The sequence below is a fragment of the Neofelis nebulosa genome, chromosome 15 (assembly GCF_028018385.1).
Source record: "Neofelis nebulosa isolate mNeoNeb1 chromosome 15, mNeoNeb1.pri, whole genome shotgun sequence".
Lineage (NCBI taxonomy): Eukaryota > Metazoa > Chordata > Mammalia > Carnivora > Felidae > Neofelis > Neofelis nebulosa.
The window spans coordinates 23,043,385-23,066,160 of record NC_080796.1 but is presented as its reverse complement, the minus strand read 5'-3'; the positions used below and the strand labels follow the sequence as shown (position 1 = coordinate 23,066,160).

General features: G+C 37.1%; 1 protein-coding gene across 6 annotated transcripts in view; it reads right to left on the bottom strand.

Annotated features, from left to right (window-relative positions):
- The window catches only part of RABGAP1L (RAB GTPase activating protein 1 like), a 758,910-nt gene that overhangs the window by 319,591 nt on the left and 416,543 nt on the right, over positions 1-22,776 (bottom strand). For all 6 annotated transcript variants that reach the window (XM_058701185.1, XM_058701181.1, XM_058701183.1 and 3 more), the window contains one exon: positions 6,871-6,984. In XM_058701185.1, coding sequence (XP_058557168.1) covers positions 6,871-6,984 — 114 coding nt within the window. The remainder of the gene's footprint in view (positions 1-6,870; positions 6,985-22,776) is intronic.

The following is a 22,776-nucleotide window of genomic DNA, read 5'->3' as shown; positions in this document are numbered from 1 at the left end:
GCTCGTGCTCTTTCTCTCTCTCAAAAATAAATAAACATTAAAAAAAAAAAAAAAAAAAGGACTCATACACATGAGTCATGAGCAGCTGCACCAGTCTGGATTTCCACCAACAGTGCAAGAGGGTTCGTTCCCCTTTCTCCACATCCTCGCCAACACCTGTTGTTTCTTGCGTTGTTCACTTTAGCTATTCTGATAAGTCTGAGGTGATTATCTCTTTGTGGTTTTGATTTGCATTTTCCTGATGATGAGTGATGTTGAGCACCTTTTCATGCCGACACTTTTTTTAAATTTTTTTAAATATGTATTTATTTTTGAGAGAGAGACAGAGACAGAGCACAGTGGGGGAGGAGCAGAGAGAGAGAGGGAGACACAGAATCTTAAACAGGCTCCAGGCTCTGAGCTGTCAGCACAGAGCCTGACACAGGGCTCGAACTCGGGAACAGGGAGATCATGACCTGAGCCGAAGTCTGACGCTTAACTGACTGAGCCACCCAGGCACCCCAACACTGTAAGCTTTTATTTACTTATCTCATCCATTTATTCATTTATCTATCTATCTAGCTTTTGTTTGTTTGTTTATTTATTTATTTTTAAAATTTTATTTAAATCCAAGTTAGTTAACATATAGTATAATAATGGTTTCAGGAGAATTTAGTGATTCATCACTTACATATAACACCCAGTTCTCATCCCAACAAGTACCCTCCTTGGCACCCATCACCCATTTAGCCCATCCCCCCATCCACCTCCCCTCCAGCAACCCTTAGTTTGTTCTCTGTATTTTGCTTGTCTCTTATGGTTCGCCTCCCTCTCTGTTTTTATGTTATTTTCATCATCTAATTTTTAGGAAGGTTCTCCAAGACTTCCTGTATGACCTGAAAGAATTAATTTTTCCTTAAGGAAACTAATTCGTATGAGAATACTCTGCCATCCTCAAGGTCTTCTGAAACCACTTAATTCATTGCTCATTAGGATGTGCTGGCAAAGCAGAGTTGACCCTAGGGACTCAAAAGGTTCCTAAGCAGCACCCTATTTGGATCTACCTTAGAAGGTTGTTATGATTCAAAGAAGCATGCCAGAAACTCAAGGAAGAGAGGAGATGCACAGGGAATAGAAAAGGCCTACTTGATTCTCTAAGGGCTGCCTGATTCCCCCAAGGCAGAGCTCTACATGAAATCCTTGTGGGTGCATTTTGATCCAGGAACACCAATCTGCCACACCAATGAGACCTTATTCTGGGGCCAATCAGACTCCAAGGATGTGGGCTGGAAGAGTCCCACAGCTGGCACATGCTGTTAGGCAAATTGGGCTTTGTAAAGAAAAGTGGCCTATAGTGGGTTCAGTAAATGCTGTCATTCAAACCAGGCATCCCAAGGAAGAGAGTTCTATTATAGGTAGTCAGATAGAAACTTATATTGAAAACACTATTGGGGCACCTGGGTGGCTCAGTTGGCTAAGCATCAGACTTGGTCTTGGCTGAGGTCATGATCTCAGGGTCGTGGGATCAAGCCCCATGTCAGTGTGGAGCCTGCTTGGGATTCTCTCTCTCACTCTCTACTCCTTCTCCATACTCTCTCCTTTTCTCTTTCAAAATAAATAAACTTAAAAAAATAAAGAAAATATTACCAACTCAGTGAAAAATAATTCATCCTTATAACCATTAATACCCCCTTAACTCTACTAAACATTATAAATAACATATGATTACATCTAATTTTACAAAAGTCGTGATCACTTGCATTCTTCAAAGTCATGCAGCAGGTCCCTCATTGTTGGTATCAAAATAACACCTGAAATGTTTCAGTTCTTATATTAAATCCAATCTCATTTTGAGAACAATATTTGATAAAACAAGCTTATTTTAAAGTTAAGTCTATTTTTGTCCTTTCACAAACCATTATACAATCAAATTATTAACCCAGATGAGGAAAGGTATTGATCTCTCTGTAATATATTCAGCCCGTCCCATTCAACTCACAGCAGTAGCCTCTTTTTCAGAAAGCAGTTACTCAAATCAGAAAATTAGAAAAGGCAATAACACTCAAATTAAATTGCACACGAAGAGTCTCTTCAATCTGTACTGTTGTGAACAATATTTTAGCTGATTTCTATGACTGACTTGTTTCAGGTTTTTAAAGAGATGTATATCTCAAAGTAAATCACTAAATTATTCCATTTCATGTGTGCTTGAAACACACACCCAAACACAATAATAGAAAGCCGGTGAAGTCTGTAAAGTTAAATCACACTTACTTCTAACACTGGTATTGAGAGATGGCTGGATATATATATATATAACTCCTGACATGGGAATTGTTAAATTCTGCACTCATCTGTTATATTTTAAGGAAAAACTTAAACACTTATAATCACTTCAAATTAGAATTGGAATAATCATATCAAACCCCACAGTCTTAATGAGGAGGAAATCCAAAAAGTGATTTTCCCAGAGTCTTAGGTCTGCTTAAGAATCAAGAACCAGATTTCCTGATGTTCAGTCCTTTAAACTGTGCCAACCTGTCTCCTAACTCAAAATAGACTTTATAACATATTTAAATTAAAAAAGTGCTAAAGATACTTGGGGTGCTAGTATTTTTTCCCTCCTTTCAAGGACACTATTTTAAAATATGTTATTGACCTGACTAATAGGAAAGACAAGAAAAGGGAAGGAGGAGGGTAGGGATGGAGGGAGTTAGGAGAACCCTAAACTTTTCATTTTCAGAATCCTATGAATTCTATTATACTTTCAGTTTAACTTCCACACATAAATTTATGACAACAGAGGGATCTCTGAACCATTTCAATTTCCTCCTACTTTGAAAAAGATATTAAGAGGCAAAAAACTGAAATTGACAGGGCCATTAAAACATGACAGCAAATTTTTAACAGTCTTCTCTCTAATCTGACAGTTCAGATCATTTCTCATTTCACCAGAGCCACAGAAAACTTTTTAACTACAAAGTCAGACTTCTATATCCTTGAAACCAGAATTGATTTCCACACTTATTATAATTGAAATTCTCTTAATAATTTCTGTCTCAATTTAAGAGCACAGCACATTATATTTCTAGTATAGGCTCCACTGATAAGAAGTTGTCAGAAATAAATGAAGTAATATATGTGAAAGTACTTTGTAAATGTGAAATTATTATAACACATGAAAGACACCGTATTAAAAAAAAAGATCTATAGTGTGTTGCTGATGTGAAATAAGATACATCACTCTTAATGGTAAATCATTACAATAAGGAGCATGACAAGAATGTCCACTATAATTGCTTCATTTTAGTACTATTAATGGAGATTCTGGCCAGTGCAGTAAGACAAGAAAAAGATTAAGGAAGAAAAAAAAATTGGTAAAGAAGAAGCCTTTTTAAATCAAGGTATTATTAATGTTTATTCAGGTTGTGCAAGGTATCCAGGACAGAAACTCAAAGGTGTATTGCTGAGAGTGTGAGGTATGATGTTGGATATGATTCTAGGAATAAAAATGATATAACAGGCAGACCACACTCAATGGCCTTTTTACATATAGCTACTTTGGGGGATATGGGATGAAGGTCATAAAATGAAAGACTATGGCTCAAATTGGATAGAAAAAGCAAAGGAAAATGTATGCACAATTTGTGAGTTATCACCACCACCTGAGGTTTCCCTGCATGAGCGCTGAATCACTACATAACAGATCAAGAGAAGAAGGAACTGTGTCAATTAGGACCCCAGCAAATTTTGGTTTCTCCAACATATTCTGAAATATTAATCTCTGCTCTCTCCCATTATCAAAGGGCACTGTAAAATGTTAGGTAATATATATTTTAGTACAACATTATAAGCTTTAGCAACTTTTATTTACTATGCTGAGTTTTGAAATGCTTTTAATATGATTCTTTTGTTTTCCACATTTTTACAAAATGTAATTTAAAGTGCTCAACATTTATAAGGTATCTTAGAGCTACAGTGTTCTAATACTCTTTTTTTTTAAGTTTTTTTTAATGTTTATTTTATGTTTGGGGAGAGAGAAAGCAGAGTGCGAGTGGGGGAGGGGCAGAGAGAGAGAGGGAGACACAGAATCCAAAAACAGGCTCCAGGCTCTGAGCTGTCAGCACAGAAACCGATGCGGGGCTCCAACTCACCAACTGCGACATCGTGACCCGAGCCGAAGTCGGACACTTGGGTGACTGAACCACCCAGGCACCCCTATTCTAATACTCTTAACTCAGCAAGGGCTTTAAAACTGTCTAATCATGTTGCAAAATATACACTGATGATCTAACATGGCCACACAAGCTGGGTGAATGTACTAATGAATACTCTCTAATGAATTCAAGGTTGGATTATTATCTGCCATATCCAAGCAAGAGATATCAACTACTTAAATATCCCAACTATTTAACTTTTATTTTTGTGTTTGGTAGTGGTTCAGATATTTCTCCTGTAAATATTATATAATGAGGGAAAGAAATACTGTTTTTACTACAATGGAGCAAAATTGTTAAGTCAGAGGCTGCAAGCACACAGAACCATCTGTTTTAGTTATGTGAAAAAATTATCTAGTATCAACCAGTGAAAAATTGAGGGAAAAGTTTGGCTGAAAATATGCTGAATGCTAGGAGGAAAATGTTCTCCTGTATATCATAGGTCAGACCCTTCTACATAAACTTAAAAACTATATAAATTTTGTTATCATCCTTACATAAGCCAGAAGCTAATTAGCTGACAGAATTTCAAAATTGGTAGAAAAATTTTTAATAATTACTTTTGCCTTTTACAATCATATAATGAATATACATCTGTAGGGGTGTTCAATGGTTTGTGGCATTTTTAAAACTAGATGATGTATTATTTTCCAGAAGTCAGTATACTCTCAGAGTTTAAGTTATTCATGCATTTCTAGCTCTGATGATATAACCATATAAAAAAAGATTTCTGATCAGTGTTTATCATCATCCAAATGGCTACATTGGAGAAAAGAGAAAGAGAAGGTAAAGAGATGGGAAGGGGAAGGGGAAGGGGAAGGGGAAGGGGAAGGGGAAAGGGAAGGGAAGGGAAGATAGGAGAGGGCAGAGGGCTAAACTACAAACATGCAAGAAGGATTTTAATGAAAGCTGTGCCATTTGCAGAATTAGGCCATCAGTCCTACTTGCTAGCACAAGCAGGCAAGGGCTTTTATAAATAACATTTAAAAAACATCAGTAAATATAAAATGACACTGATATATGAACATACTTCTGAATGTCCAACTGGCCCATTTTTACTACTCAATAAAAGGATAAATTTAATTATTCAAGAACTGATTACCTAACTTATAAATTAGCCCTTGTACTTGCCTTTTCTCCATATTACTACAAGATTTTCTTGTAGTCCGCCATTCAGCAATAACCTTTATTGGGATGGTAGGGAGGACAATGTGGAGTTTACCCACCACATTTTGTAAGGCATCTTAAATTTGAGGATAAAGGGCAAAACTTTGTTTAATGGACTTTGCAGTTTTTAGCTTTTGGCCTCAATTAGCATTCACAATATGAGTTAACTATATGCAATGATTTAAAAAGTCATTTTGCATTTCTGATATAACCTTGAAAAATTACCAATCTGATAGCTTTTCTCCATTAACAGAAACAGAATCTTTTCTATCCAAGCAGAGCGTATTTACTAAAATTCAGGAAAAGGTTTTCTTTCAGGTTTACTAATAATGAGGGAAAAGGTTTCAAAATGGGACATAAAAACTGCACAAAGATGTATTATGTGGCATAAGTCAGGGTATACTAGTAATATCAGAGACCTCAATCGTATTAAAAAACCACATTGTTTCTTACCCTTATGTATTGTCCAAAAATTGAGACAACTGCCACATTAAATTGTCATAAGGGCAGTCATCGGGACTCCTCTGAGCCTTTACTACAGTAGCCTGAGAGGACCTTTAGTTCCTTTCTCCTTAGCAGCAAAAGGAGGTCATAGTGTGCCCCCTCCCTGACAAGCAGGCATGGGACATGCAGCCAAAAAGTCACCTTCAGGACTCAGTACTGAGCAGAGAAAACTAAGGCAGGAAGGAAGGGAGACTGAAGAGACAAACTGACTTAAGTAAAGTCATTTTGGTTTTAGGCTGACCTTTAACCTAAAAGCCAGCAGGTCATAAAAAGGGTCACAAAATCTGACTCAGAAAACCACAGGACCCTCTTCCCTCTGGCAGTAAAAGCCAGAAAGGCCAGACACTCTTAAAATTGCTACCTGTAGGTAATTTCACAATCCTAAGACAATGGAAAAAACTAAGCACCCATGCAAATGATAAAGCCAAAGTTAAAGACTAAGCCCCTTCCTATAAAGGTTAGCTAATTTTAAAACTTAAAACCCAGGGCACCTGGTGGCTCAGTCGGTTAAGCATCCGACTTCGGCTCAGGTCATGATCTCACAGTTCATGCATTCCGTGCTCTATGCTAACAGCTCAGAGTGTGGAGCCTGCTTCAGATTCTGTGTCTCCCTCTCTCTCTGCTCCTCCCCTGCTCATACTCTGTATCTCTCTCTCTCAAAAATAAGTAAACATTTAAAAAGAAAAATTTTTTAAACCACTTAAAACCCTTCATTCGAGGCAAAGAGGATCCTTTTCCTCATCTCCGATGAGAGACTGCTACTTTGTGAAGTAGCTCCTTTCTTACTTCTAGACTTAATAAATCTTCATCCCTTTCTCTAAACTTGCTCTTGAATTCTTTCTCATGTAAAGCCATGAACTCTTTTGGCAAGGGGCTCTGGCTGTCCAGCATCAACATGGCACAGAACAAATAAAAAATGAAGACAGAAAAAAAATCTGTAAGATGGGTTCCTAAGATATAGCCCTGTAAAATAAGTTTAAAAAAATGAGGTGGAGGGCCCTACCTTGCAAATCTTGTAAAGTGATTCCTGGCCATCTCCTCCAGTATCTTTAAAGTAATCATGTGCAGGAAACGTACGATGAATATCTCTAGTGATAACACTCTCCTGGGCTGAGTCCTAAAAAAGAAAAAAATAGACCTGGTCATTAATTTAAAATTTCTTTTTAATAATGAAAAATAATATATACATATGGTAAAAAGAAAATAGTCAAATAGCACAAGAAGAGTCTGCTTCCCCCCACTGAAAATACCTGCTTTCCATTCCAGACCCATAGTCCCATTCACCAGCTATAAATGCTACCAACAGTTTCTTTTGTATCCTTTCATCCATCTATCTATAGATGTGTGAACATATGCTCATGTGAGGGGAGGTGAGGGAGGGAAGCTGTATACACACATCTCCATCCTTTGCTTTTTGAAGCACAAATAGAAGAAAACTATCTGCTCCTTTCATGTAATGGGGTAACTTACAGAATATTCCTTATCAGTACATGCAAGCACATTTCAGTGTCTTTCAGAGCAGCTATTAAAAAGAATGAGGTACATCTGGATAAAAATATATGATGGTTTAATATTCTATTAATGATTTTTTGCATTTTTCTATTTATATTACAAATAATATCACTAAGAACATTTTTATACATACATGTTCAACAATAGATTCCTAGTGGTGGAACTATAGGTCAAAGGGTGTACACAGGTCCATTTCTGATGAAGATACTTTCCTTCCAGAGGTGTTGCAACAATACATACTCTAAACACTGGTGGAGAAGATGTTTTTCCATACCTGCCCAATACCACATATTACTAACTTTTCACATTTTTGACCATCTGATAAGTGAAAACTCAGACCATAATAGTTTTAAAAAGGTATCAATCTTTTCCCTGATAGGTTAATTACCAACTCACACACTCCAGAGAACAAAAACCCTCAAAACTACTATATTAAGATGACTAAAGATTAATTAGAATAATAATTAGAATAAAATTCTAAGCCTTATAAAAAGTGATTAATCATTCATTTGATTGAATCTGATTCTTGGAAATGTTGTTTTCTCTGTTTAATGTCAAGAAAATAGGATGGAACTACTTCCGGCAACCCTGATGATGAAAATACTTTGCACAATTTAAGAAGCACCAATGGCCACCAGTGCAAATTAAGTGTTCTTTAATGTCTTGCTTGCATGAAGATTTGAACAAATCCCCTATTTTAGTTAAAATCAAGAAATGAAAAAAAAACGTTTAATACATGAATTACTTTAATGAGTGCTATCTCCCTTTTCTCTCTGTAGCTGAGAAGTATGTAAGAAAGGAAATAGCTGATTAACTGTGAGTTAAGCCAGTGCCTTCTCTTGCTGCCTTTTTTCATTTCGGCTGCTATTTCACACTGAGTGGTAATTAGATCTCATACCATGTAGAGAAAGGACACAAACTGAAATGTTCCAAATTTGCTAGCAAACACCGAAGACACTGCAAATCAGTCCAGAGGAAACTCTGAAGGCTTATTGGAATGTAAGGCTACAGCTGAAGAGAAACGAAACTTAAAAAAAATTACCATACCTTAAGTGTCAGGACACCTAGAAAGTTTATACTTATCAACATAAATGCAGTTTCTAATGACAGAAAATTTTGAGGGGAGGTGGGAGCACACATAAAGGTAACGTACAAAGAGATATGGCTGGTTACGGCAGTGTCTAAGTAGGAGATCCCCTGAGTGGGGGATCTGGTACCAGGTAGAAGAAAAGTTTTCACTGCCCAGGCTTTCCCTAATAGAAAGGTTTTCTTTCCACACAGTAATAGCTTCCCCTTATAAGCTATTTGAAAAGATGACCAATGAAAATGTTACTACTGCCATTGCTGAACTATTTCAGGGGCAAACATGTGCTGAGTGGTTCACAGGATAAGTCTTTTACACTTTTCAAGATGTTAAGGGAGAGAAATAATTGGACTATATTCCCTAGAAACTGCCTACTCATTTGGCATCATACTGTGTTTAAATGGTACCAACAGTCTGATTCAGAGAAAGGGAAATTGATCAAAATTTTCTAGAAAGTAACTATGCATAATATGGAGTAATTTTTTCTACGCACACTTGAATCTTCCTTATTTGTTTCTAAAAATAAATGGGCAAAAATTAAATGAAAGTAAAAATCATCAACTTTTCCTTAATGAACCATCCCTTCCTAGGATTACTTTCAAATGCTCTCTACAAATGTGCGTTTCTAGAGCTTTCTTCCAACATACTGCTCTCAGGTGGCTAAGGGAATAATTTCTGGAACTTCACTTAATAAACTAAATAAAATATTTTGCTATATTATTCACTGATCCCTTTCATATAACTGAAGGTCAGAAGGTACATTAGAGTCTTATAAAGAGACTAATACAAATGAAATTATGTACTAGAGAAAATAATCATCTTTTCAAAGCTCAAGCTAACCTCCTCCCAATTACCCATACTGTAGAGAGTAAAAACAGCACACATTTCCAGAATCCACACCTAATCTCCCAAATTCACTCACTTCTTCAACAAAGACTTGAATCAAAGCTCAGTAACACTCAGTAAAAATGAAGATAAAAATGATTTTTCTCTTCAATATTAATTTTGTTTACATTTATTTCAATTATAGTTGTCAATTTTCATAAGATCTCATAAGAAGGACAAAAAAGAGGCCAAATATTTCACCATCGAAATACCCAGAGTTAAAAGGTTTCATGCGAAAACTTTTTTTTTAATATGGCTAAAAACATTTTATAGCACAACCAAAACTGATAATGAGGTCGTCTTCTTGGATGGCTCCCATAAGCAGAATCTCCTTAAATCCTGACAGTCATCTTCAGAAAGGGAAGAGGGAAGAAGTCACTCCTTCATGGGCAGCTACTTCACCAATACCCGCAAGTTCACAGCCTGACCCACAATTTATTTCCCCGTAGACGCATCTCCCGTTCTGGTCTTCAGTCCAGTTTGGTGGGCTAGTGGCTTGGAGCCAGATAAACTCACTGGTCCTATTCCTGGCTGCTCCACTTAATACGTATAGGATCCCTAACAAGTTATTCAATCTCACGAAACTTCAGTTTCCTCATCTATAAAATGGGACAATAATACTAAATTTACCTCATTTAGAATAAAACAATGCACGCAAAGTGCTTAGCATGCTGCCTGGTATGAACTCAGTATTCATTAAAGAAACAAATCAATTATGCGTATATTATTTCTTTTTAGTGTATCACTTAGTTCTCTAATTTTCCCCTCATACTCCTGGATTTTTTTATCTCTCTTTCTTTCAGCTTCCTCTTTCTCCATAACTTTATCTTCTAGTTCACCTATTCTCTCCTCTCATTAAAGAAACAAATCAAAATAGCAACTGTTAATTATTTCTTCCTCTTTTTCCTTTAGAATCACATTTAACTGTTTAAATACTTTGGTGAACATAACATTTTATACATTTTTGTGTGTGCACTTCAAATAATAAACCATTGTTTTTCTTTGGATATCATGAACGTTATGAATAGAGCTTTCAGCACGATGACATTTAAATATATACACTCCCCATTCTGAATTTCCTAGCATGTATCTCGCGTGTCCTAAATTATCCTTGTTTCTATCAATCCATGAATAAGGGCAAAAGCGAACAATCATTTGCATAAAGTAATGTTTTATCAACTGGTAGACATTCTGACTGCAGCTTTGCATATGCCCATGCAATAAAGATGTACACAACTCAGGAGGATGGAAAGGACAGGGTGTGGTAGAAGTTAAATTTGCCAGAGTAGCTACCATTTCCACCACTGCTTCAGAATTTAGCTTGTGAGAACCAGAGAAGGCCTTACGTCGCAGTTCTGGACAGGACAAATGCCACTGTCTCTTCTGGACCATTAACGCCAAGCACGTAACTGGCAGGCAGAGTCCTTGAGATCATCTATCCTGTCTAAGCCGCAGTCAAGTTGGACCACACACAGAAACTGACTCAGACCAGTAACAGGGAGTAACAGAGAGGTTCAGAGGAAAGTCTTAGAAGTTGAGTTTTACCTGCCTCCTCACCACCCCACAGCCCTGACACTGCCAACACACTGAAACTAAATTTCTATTTCGTTTACCTACAAAGGATTTTCTTTAATTTCCAAACTGCTACATCAGAAGGCTAAATTATCTTTTTATTTTCAAAACAGATATCATCTCCAGCGTGGTAAATAAAATCCATGGTCCAACAGAGGGTATAATCTGGCTTGTGGAAGATCAATTTAAAATCATCTCTAGGATGTATAAGTAGCTCAATTAACTTTGGACCATTTTAAGTGGATTCAATTTACAGTCTCCATCAAGTGTTTCATATTAGCTGCTCTTCTAGTACTATGGGTATACCTGACATGTGTGCCATCCTTTCAATTCCTATTCCAAGAGAATCATCACTTAACTTGCTTATTGTGAGAAAAAAAATGAATACGGCATTCAAGTGCCAACAAGTATTAGGAGGATAGGTTTGGATGACCATAGACTATAATTTTTTTATAAAACAATTTCTGGGCTGTCAACAACTGGAAAGGTATTTCGCTGCAGATGATTGTTTTCACATGTGACCTTAGCCCCAGATGAAGTGTAAAAGTAGTGTTTGATAAAGGAACACCTTGACTGTGCCTTAATTTGCTACATTTTTACAACTACGACAAGCATCTGTTCTTATTAATCCCTATTGTCAAATCCAAAGTATAACTGCATTTTCACCTTTCATCGACCACAAAATTACTTCAACTTTATAAATACCATGCCAATTTGTTAGTGTTACTAAAAATGCCAATGTAGACCACACCTACTCACAGTTGGCAGATAAATGATTCAGAGCTTAAAAAATATTTGACCTTAGAACGTGTCTTCTATTCTTACTTCACAGGGATCCTCCTTCAGTTCTATGTTGGAGCTAGATCTATGGTAAAACATCACAAACTGGTCGGCTTACATGTCCCCGAAAGCAGATGGGGTTGCAGTGGTGGGTCTGACTTATTTGCCTTGATGTTTGCCAAAAATCCAAAGAGGCAGAGATAAAAGGAGAAAATATGAGAGTGCACTCTGGTTTTAAACATGCTATTGAAATTGTAGGCTAGAAACAGTAACACAAAAAGAATGGATCACTGCCAGTCTTCAGTCCTTGAATATGCAGGTAGGGGGAGTCTTAGCATAAGTGGAATACTATGGAAGCAAAGAAAGAAATATTAACTCAATCATATCATAAGCAACCGTTTCCCGGGCATTGAACACACATGCTACCAAATGTCTCAGGATCAAAGCCTGACACAAAGGTAAAAAATATAAGCCATATTCTGGCTTCAACTAGAAAGAAATCTCTTCAGGGAGAAAAGCAACAATGAGAACTAAAGGAAGGGGAAGGAGAGGGGAGAGGAGGGTGCATATCTTTAAGACCAGCCAATATTCATGATAGATACCTTGATCCTGAAGGAAGTGCCAGGACTGCAGTAGGAAATATCTGAATAAAACAAAGCATTCTTTTGGGACTGGGAAACTAAGTAGTATTGTAGCCTATGGGTACAACCTGGATTTCCCAGAGTTCTTATGAAATTTAGGTCAGAGCCGAGATGACTATGACAAATACCTGGGGTTACTTTTAGACTCCAAATACACCCACCAAATGCATCTATGACCATATTTGGATATGTCCTCATTTCAGGGTGGCTAACCACTCATTGTCCCAAAATAAAGGTTCAACTGAGGCACTTGACAGTCGCAAACTCATCCAATGAGCAGCGATAAACTCTGCAACTTCTGCTGGAATGAAGCACAATAACTGAACTCCATGGTGTTATTTTTCAAAGCAAGATGCATTTCTAACTTTGCATTATTTTTAAAAATTATGATTTTTATCAAACCCCTTGATAAAAAAAAAATTAAATTTAAAAATTTAAGAGCGCCACATTTATTCCCATTGTATAAAAATAACATTCTTTTATTTTTCCACAAAACTAAAGAACACCTCTAATAACTAGCATTTGATAAAAATGTCTATTTGCACCTAACCTTTAAGTTTTGTAATTTTATTAATTTTGACTATGTGCATACCTAGTTATTGTTTATAGGCTGAATAATTTTTAATAATTTTAGAAAATATTCTACCACTCTGTCAACTGCTTTAAATGCTTCTCTTTGAAACTCTTTGAGCTAAATTACATCTTCTTATATTGAATGACATAAAAGTTGAAGATACAAAAAAACTGAGCTATTTGTTGCATAGTGCAAATTCATTTATGTATTCAACAAGTACTAGTTCTGAGTACCTACTAAGAATTAGGCATTATTTTAGGTGCAGAAGATAACAACTGTTGCCAAGGCAATGTCCTTCCCCTAGAGGACTTAAATTCTAGTAGCAGGAAAAAGAGACAAAAAACAAGTACTGGTTAGTTAAAATTACTATCTAAAAAAATAAAACAATGTAAATAGCAAGTGAGGAGAAGACTGATATTTTAGGCAGGGTGGTTTTGACTTTCTGAGGGTGGGTTCAACTGTTTAGAGAAAGAGCATTACAGGCAAAGGGGAAAGCATGTGCAAAAGTTGTGAGGTGGGAGCAGAATGTCAATAGTTCTCTAGACATTTTCTAGAATTTTGCTGACCTTTGTGTGCAGATGCTTTCAATGAATTGCCAAAAATTATTCCAATAGTTTTGTGGATTAACATGGTAACCTCAGAAATTTATAAGTATAATTCAGATCATTTTTACAAGATGTCTTAATTCATATGCTTGAATAATATGCTCCTGGTTGCACATGTCTGTATGAAAGTTTGCCATTCAAACATCCAACACTTGCCATGTACAAGACATTGTACTAGGTGACGGGATCAAAAAAAAAATAGGATATAGTCCATAATATCCCTAAATTGCAAGAGATTAAGATCTTGTAAACATAAAATATAGGTGCAAATATCAGTGGAAGGAGACATATTGCTAACAGCCAAATTAAATGATATGGGCAAAGTTATCTATGAGAAGTCAGTAAAGAAAGTGACTAGGGAAGGGTTCAAGTGGTGAAAGGGGCCTTCCCCAGGAGATGACAGGATGGGTTCAAGTCATGATCTCACAGTTGTGGGATTGAGCCCCGTGTTGGCTCCACGCTAACAGCACAGAGCCTACTTGGGACTCTCTCCCCTCTCTCAGTCCCTCCCCATACACACTCCCTCCCTTCTCTCTCAAAATAAACAAATAAACATTAAAAAAAAAATAAATTAAGCTAGAGGAAAGACAATGTTAAGAAAATGATTAGAAAAAATATACTTACAATACTGTACTGCATTTATCAAATAAAATCAGTGTATAAATGGACCCACACAGTTGAAATCCATTTTGTTCAAGAGTCAACTGTACAATAATACAAGGGTGGTGTGAGCAGAGGATCCAAAGCAGGAAGGCACTTGGCATGCCCAAGTAATAGGACTCTAATTGTCTATAGAAGGGAATTCACAAAGAGGAAAGTTGAGTGGAATCTAGAATATGGAAAGGTCATCTTGAATGATGATGTTTTAACTTGGTCCTGTGGACAACAAGGACCATTTCATCTGACTATTTCACTTCATGGCCTTTGTAGTCAGTTTTGTGAACTCTTGTTTCAGTGTGATCTCATCTGCTTTTATTACCTGAAAGAATTAGTGTGTAGTGAAAAATTAACCTCATACAAAAAGAGGGCTGGAGTTACTAGGAGGTGATCTCTAGGCCCTTGGAATATCATGCCAATATCTTTTGGTCACCCAACAGACTAACAATGTGATTTATTATGGGGATTTGGGCCATACAGTATTAGTTCTATCTACAAAGAGACTGAAAACTAAAAGTCAGTCATGTGGGCAGTACGTGAATAAGCTCCTATAAAAACTCTGCACAATAAGACTCAAGTGAGCTCCCCTAAATGAAGCTGGCAATACTCCATGTGTATCATTACACACTGGTGCCAGGAAAGCTATGTTGTCGATGACTCTGTGAGGAAAAGACAAAAAAAAGTTCCATGTTTGCTATTTCTCCTGGACTCTGCCCAATGTGCTTCTTCCTTTGGCGGGCTTTAATCTGTATCCTTTAGCTATAATACACTGGCACCATGATTTTAACAGCTTTCACTGAGTTCCTTGAGTGTTTCTAGTGAATTGTTGAACCTGAGGGTGATTCTGGTAACACCCTGAACTCACAACTAGTGTCAGAAGTGATGGCACTCTTGTGTGCACTACCCTCCTCTTTAAGTTTTTAACTGGTTATAGTATAACAGGTTGGCCATCAATAATTTTGAAGATCTCACTGTGGTATTCTCACCAGTAAATTTTGTTTAGTCAAATATATTTATCATTGCCTACCTTTTCCTCTATGACAAAGTATTATTCACAATAAAACAGTCCCTTAATACTGTGTTAATTCAGTTGACTTTTTAAAAACTCTCCTTTAATGTAGAACCCTAAAGTTTAAACATATTGGACCACTACCAACCATTTGACCACTTGTTCACTGAGCTTCCCAAAACTCTCTATGTGATTAGTGAAGTGAAGACCACAGACCACTACATGAAAAGCAGAACAGACAACTACTGAAGTGGCCTATAATTCACTTACATGAAGGGTCACCTACTTAAAGCCTAAAAGGGGAGTGAGGGTAAACGAACAATAACTGTATCTCTAAGTAAATGCCAACAATGTGTGTATTTTAAAAATCATTTAAGACCAATAAAGTTCCTCATGCTGGGATATGGATTTTGAAAAAGGCGATTAATTTTTACGTCAAGCCAGGTTATATAACTGCCATTTTTTTTTCCTTTTTATAACAGCTCATTTCCATTAACACAAGTTTTTACTCACTATGAGTCGAAGATGCACTGATCACCACACAGTAACAAAAGAAACGGGAAGAGCTAAGAACAGAAAGATTTGTTTCTGAAACATTATGGCAGTTCTAGTTCTCAATTATAAAGGTTATTTCAATAAATTAAATATTCTAATTCCATCTAGTAAGTGTATAATAAGGCATTTTTTTTTGTTTTACAAATTCTGATTAATATTATAGCTTTCTTTTCCAATAATCTACTTTGTTCAATTTTCCCTATTCAAGAGGGTCAATTTCTGTTTCTCCAACAGGTATTATGGAAGTAGAAAAAAATTTTTTTGCAGGAAGGCACACTTGAAGCTTGATTAATCCTTTCTGGAATAAAGCCAAATCATGGGTAGAAACCTAGAGATTTTTATTCTACACTTTTTCCCCCCTTTACATTGATTCAGAAATGAGCATTACTATTCAAAGACTAAGGAGATCTAGGTAAATATATATTCCAGCTCCTCAACATAGTATATTCCTTTTTAGTCTCTTGGCTGATTTTTCGCTTGCGTACTCCTTATCTGCTAGTGCATCCTTAGCCATGTTCTCTGCTCACCGTCCATGTTCTTCCTGGGAATCCTATCTGTTCCTGAGACTTCAACTACCAGCTGTCTACTCTCTCCTTGCTCTTTACTACAGCAGATGCCAAACCTTACTGATTATCAGAATCATCTGAGAATCTATTTTGGAACCCATATCCCCAGATCTCACCTAGATCTGATTTACCAAAATCTCTACAGTACTTCAGGCAAGCCGTATTTTTAACAAATTCCTACACAGCTACAAGCAAAAGTCTACAAATTGTTATTTAGGAACTACTGGTCTAATAGATATTTGTTCCACATCTAAAACTTAACTCAAAAACTCAAATCAAAATTTCCCATATAATCAGGTGCCCTTTTATATTTTCAGGCTCAATGGAATGAAATTCCATGTCTGAGCTGACATCCAAAAAGGTATTCTGAAAGCTGTCTTTTTTCCTTTTCCTCCCTTAATCAATTGGTCCTTTGGTCTTCCATTCAGCAATATTAATTAACTGGTACCCATGTCTGAATATGCCCATGTAATTACCACCTCTAGGTAGACCATGATCAGTTGTTATTTATCTTTGTTTCCCTGGTACCTGAGACTCTAGGTGCTTAGTAAATGGGTGCTAAATAAATCAGAACAAGGGAAGCAGGCATGGTAAGAGTATATTCTCTATGATGAAGAGACTCAAGTTTTATAACTTTTTGCTTTGAGTTCTGAATTCTCTTGTAACCTCATTTAATCAAATGCAGTAGCAAAGGGAAATAATCTGCTCCCAAATCAAAGATGATAACAAGGACTCATAGGCTTACAAGCCAAAACTTCACAGCAAAATGCATACCGGAATGTCCTTACTCCCTAGTAAGGACATCACTATCAAAGATGACACACGGAAATAGTTACAAATATTACTACAAAAACCCCCCAAACAAACCCACAAATGGATCTCCATCTTAAAAAAAGAACTTAGAAATTCTACCACTACTGCAATTGCAAAAATCGTCATAACAAAAAGCTTTTGAGTTTTCTGAGTTTTACCTCATTTTATATGAAGACCAATAAAAGACGAAGATACCTTCAAGTGATTCATTATTTTAAAATCAGCCGTTTTACTTTAAAAGTGACAAGAGATCAATCATATAATTAATGTGTTCCAAATCCGACTAGAAGCAAAGTACATTAAATACGATGTTTTAGAAATCTCATGTGTCCCTCACAGCTTACATGTTAACTCTTCCTCAGTAAAAGAGCTTGAAGTAGTAGACTGAGATCAAGGTTGGGCAAGAAACAGGAAATTCTTTCCGATTCATCGCATCTCAGGATTATAGTATTTAATAGGCTTTGATTCTTTACCAGGTTCTTAATACCATATTAAAGTAAATCAAAGGAAGATACAGTTCCCCTCTTTTACGTTAGGGCCTTTTAGAAGTTATAAATTAAGAAAGAGTAATGCCTTCAATTCTACTTCATAAGATTAGAAGATAATCATGAAATGAGGATTTTTGTTTCTATCTTTTGAACTGCTATCTATTTAGGTTCTATAATACTCACATGAGAAAAATACAGGCATACCAACAGTTTATGGTTGTGGTCTTTCCCTGTTGACATATTAGCCCCTCCCCTTTAATTGATACACGTATTTACTTCTGACTTAAATACCACAAGGGCCACAGATTTTTCTGCAATTTTCTTGCTAATAGATCTAAGTTACTAGGAGAGGATTTTTAAGTCTAAATTTCTAAAAAGGAAAAAGAAAACGTAACTGGGTAAACATTAAGAAACCGCAAAAGTAACCCCACTCATTTCTCATTTATTAAGTTGCTATTCGTATACGGTACTTTCACTTGATTCAGTGGCTATGGGGGGCTGAAAGGTTCCTTTCCAGGCATTTGTCTGGAACTGCTTCTTTATTTAGACCTCGTTCTACAAAGCTGTCTCATTTTTCCAAAGCTTTAAGTGGTTGATGCCAAGTTACATACACATGACGGTTCCTTTGTTGCAGAGTAATTAGACGTAATCGACCGCCAGTCACAATATGAAAACAATTAATATTATTCTTTAGACAAACCAAGCATTGTTTAATCAGTTAGGATATGTGTCCTTTTCTGGCACCACCACCACCACCACCACCACAGTTCAGGATCTTATCACTTTATGCTTAGACTATTTCAATGGTCTCTAAATTAAATAGAAGCTTTTCTCTACTTCACCCTTTATGGTACTTTTAGGTTAACCTACCTAAAGCACTGCTTTGCTCCTGTGGAGCATTCAAATCCATCTATGGTATGGTCCTACCCACTATCTGGGGAAAAAGCAAAAATTCTTATTCCACTGCATTTGAATCATATCCCATCCCACAAAATTGCACTGTTCTTCCAAGCTTTAATGCTTTTGTGCAAGTTCCTCTGCTTTGTATGGCCCTATTTTAATATTTTCTCCTGTTGAAGTCCTGTCCATTTAAAGGCTCCTGTCAGACTTCTTGGGTGGTGCTTTCCTAATGCTCCCAAGTAAAAATAATTCTATCTTCTCTTACAGTCTTATAATTCCAAGCTGTATAAACTTATATAAAACATATATTACCAATATTACATATTGCCTTGGAGGTAAGATATATTTTACCTCCTCTCAGCTCCTGGCCACTAGAGATGGGGCCACACAGCAACACATTTAGTACCCCATATATAGTAGGGGCTGAACAGCTACTCGTTGAATAAATGATTTTATGAAAGGACAAAATGGAAAACCAAGGCAGAAAGAGAATAAAAAACGAGCTCATGTTGCTACTTAAGTGGAAGGTGGGTCAGGTCCCATACTGAGCCACAAATGGAAACTAGGTTGGGGCAAATCTTCCTTTCTTAGGCACTCTGGGCTGGCTCCTTGGGGAGAGAGTTTATAAAAACCATAATAAGACAGAAAGTTATCTGATGGGGCTATTGCCACAGCCAATGCCACAGTTAACATTTTTACCCACAAAACATAGATGGTCTCATTGCTCAAAACCCTGCTCTTCCAGGGATTACTTAAAGGTAACTTGGAGGCAAGTCAGCACATTTTATTTTTTTTAACTTTTTAAAAAATTTTTTTAACTTCTTTTAATTTTTAATTTTTTTCCATTATGTGAAATTTATTGTCAAATTGGTTTGCAAACAACACCCAGTACTCATCCCAAAAGGTGCCCTCCTCAATACCCGTCACCCACCCTCCCCCCCTCCCACCCCCCCATCAACCCTCAGTTTGTTCTCAGTTTTTAAGAGTCTCTTATGCTTCGGCTCTCTCCCTCTCTAACCTCAAGTCAGCACATTTTAGTTCACAATGCTAACTTCCTGATACATATGAAAGAAAAATCAAAGGAGCCTTTACACAGATTTTAGGATAAACAGAAAGCACACATTTTGCTTCAATCTACCTTCAACGTAGCAAAGGCTAAAATAAAATGCCTTATGAAGTGCAGGGCTGCAATGATCTAAGTAGCCACTGAAGACAGCACTCTTCCAAGTTAGTATTTCTTGCTGGCTATGGTTGTGATATGTTCAAGATCACAGTGGTGAGTGTGCAGTCCTGTAACATGAGGAGGATAGCACAAACCAGAGAACCTGCCACAAATGTAGCAAATTGAGAGCCACAGGGAGAGGAAGGGATTAGTGACTGATTTTTGACTCTCTAAACAACAAAGATGCAGCATTCTGAGCCTATTAGTCAGGAGGACTACCCTTGCCACTAAGGGAGCATCTGCCACTCCTGAAAGGAAATTTCTTCTTCAGGAAGAAATGGAGACAGGATAGGGTGAGTGAGGCCGACTGAGTGCCCGGGCTCTAACCGTGAGAGCAGGTACTGTACCATCATGGTACCACTGTCCTTAGGGACAATCAAGGAAATGTCAGCAAAGTTGGGGGTGGTCGGGGGCGGGGGGAGAAGATCTGGGTGGGGTTGGGGGTGGAGGGTGGTGGTCAACAATATTTCAAGAGTAAAAGAATTCTTAACTTCTTTGTTTTTTGTTTGCATTTTACTGAAGGATTTAAGCAGGGCAAATACTACAAGAATCAGTGCCCTATAATGTACTCAATTCAATGTGCTCAGCTATACCGTAAGCTTTAGTTGTCTTGTGATTTTATAATTCCACAAGAGTTAAAAACTACTGTGTTTTCCCTGGCTTTAGGGCTCCCAGACAAAATCTAGGATGCCCAAGTAAACTGCATGGGCTTTAATATTGCATGGGACATACCTATATTTAAAAAAATTAGTTTTTAATTCACATTTAAGTGAGAATCCTGTATTTTTATTTGCTAAATCTGGTAGCAGAGTACTAATATCACAGTACTGGGAAAATAAATTCCTGAGTACCCTTTATATATCATTTTCTTACTTAATTTGCTTTTAAATTTTTTTTTTTTTTTAATGTTTTTTATTTATTTTTGGGACAGAGAGAGACAGAGCATGAACGGGGGAGGGGCAGAGAGAGAGGGAGACACAGAATCGGAAACAGGCTCCAGGCTCCGAGCCATCAGCCCAGAGCCTGACGCAGGGCTCGAACTCACGGACCGCGAGATCGTGACCTGGCTGAAGTCGGACGCTTAACCGACTGCGCCACCCAGGCGCCCCCTTAATTTGCTTTTAAATACTTGGTCTGAAAAATACCTTATTTGATATAAACTAGTCACATCTGACTTCTCAAGCAAGCTATATTAAATTTACTTAATAAAAATGAGCAAATATTAGTTAAATGCCACAGATACCACTATGAATAGATTCAGAAAGATCTATTCTAAACTATGAAAGACTGAGAGGAAAACGAGGACATCTAGATAACAATGGACAGACACCATTATTAGTGAGAATACCAAGCCTGTGAGGCTCAGTAAAACTGAATTGATGACCTGGAAAATAAGATCAAATTAAGATATAGAAGACTGGTCTGAGGTCCCTGAAGACATGAAGGCAGGGAAAAGATAAAGCTTCTTCCCCCAGAATAGAAGACAAAGATGCTGAGAATATTTACTTAGTCAACAACTCTACTCTGCTCAAATGCCAAATAAAGATCAATCAATTAACATTTGAAAGACTTTTCTGGTCAGACAAAAAAGTGGCTTCAAAATTAACATAATGGCATAAACCTATTCCCGAGATTTTGGTGCTGTGCTAATAAGCTTTATCAAGGGAGAATTTATTGTTCTGGTATTTACATTGCAAATATTAATAGGAAACAGTATCTGGGCACAATGTGGAAGACTTGGTGGGTATGCGGAGGGACAAGCAACCTTTATATGTAACACAAATTCAGGAATAATAGAGATTTAACGGGTTGAATGTTTTAAACAAATCTTTTTCATTTAATATTTTAAGTAAATAAACATTAGCATCCATTTAAATACTCTTATTTTTTCTGAAGGGTTTTAACATTTTTACTGAGATTTTGTTAAGCTAGCAGGCACTACAAGTGTCTGATTATAATGGTGCACTTGTGAACAAACTATAGTCTTTCTTTGAATACACTGTAAATCAATCGAAAAATGTGACTTTTCTTATTCTCGTATTCTTTATTTTATTTTTAAAGTTTTAAAGTTTATTTATTTATTTGGAGAGAGAGTGGGGGGGAGGGGCAGAGAAAGAGGGAGAGACAGAATCTCAAGCAGGCTCTGTACCGTCAGCACAGAGCTGGATGTGGGGTTGGAACTCATGAACCCTGAGATCACAACCTCAGCCAAAGTTGGATGCTTAACCAACTGAGCCACCCAGGGGCCCCTCACATTATATTATTTAAAATAGAGTCTTTTTTAAAACAGAAACTTTTTTACTACACAAACATAGACACACATACAAACACACATGGTAGTTCACTTCCTTTAATACAATTTTCTTCAGATACTTTTGTCTTTTTGGCTGCAACCGAGGAACCACAGTGGAACCTTAGCTCCCAAAGTTCAGGGATTGACAACCTATCATCCCACTCCTTAGGGCTGGACTCACTAAGGTTTTGGTGGCCTCAGAGAGTAAACCAAACAGACTGTGACTAGGCAAAAGGAGCATATAAAATCAAGGAGCTCAATATCTTGGAAGAATTTGATAATCAAAAACAAAATCACCGATGGGCGCCTGGGTGGCTCAATTGGTTAAGCGTCCAACTTCGGCTCAGGTCATGATCTCATGGTTTGTGAGTTTGAGGCCCGTGTTGGGCTCTGTGCTGACAGCTCATAGCCTGGAGCCTGCTTTGGATTCTGTGTCTCCCTCTCTCTCTCTCTCTCTGCCTTCCTCTGCTCATACTCTCAATCTCTCTTTCTCTCCCTCCCTCTCTTAAAAATATATAATAAACATTAAAAATTTTAAGAAAAAAAACAAAAATTCTTTAAAAAAATTACTGAGGTTTTCAAAATGGGGAAAATCTGAACTTTGCTGTACCTCCCTAAACTTGCTTCACAGAATACTGACAGCAAATCCACTGCCTCTGGGCTTGGTGTTCTCATCCCATCAAATAGGTCTGTCTTCACCTCCAAGTGGACAAACTTGATTTTCTCTAGGTGCCCCATCTGTCCAGTAAATCA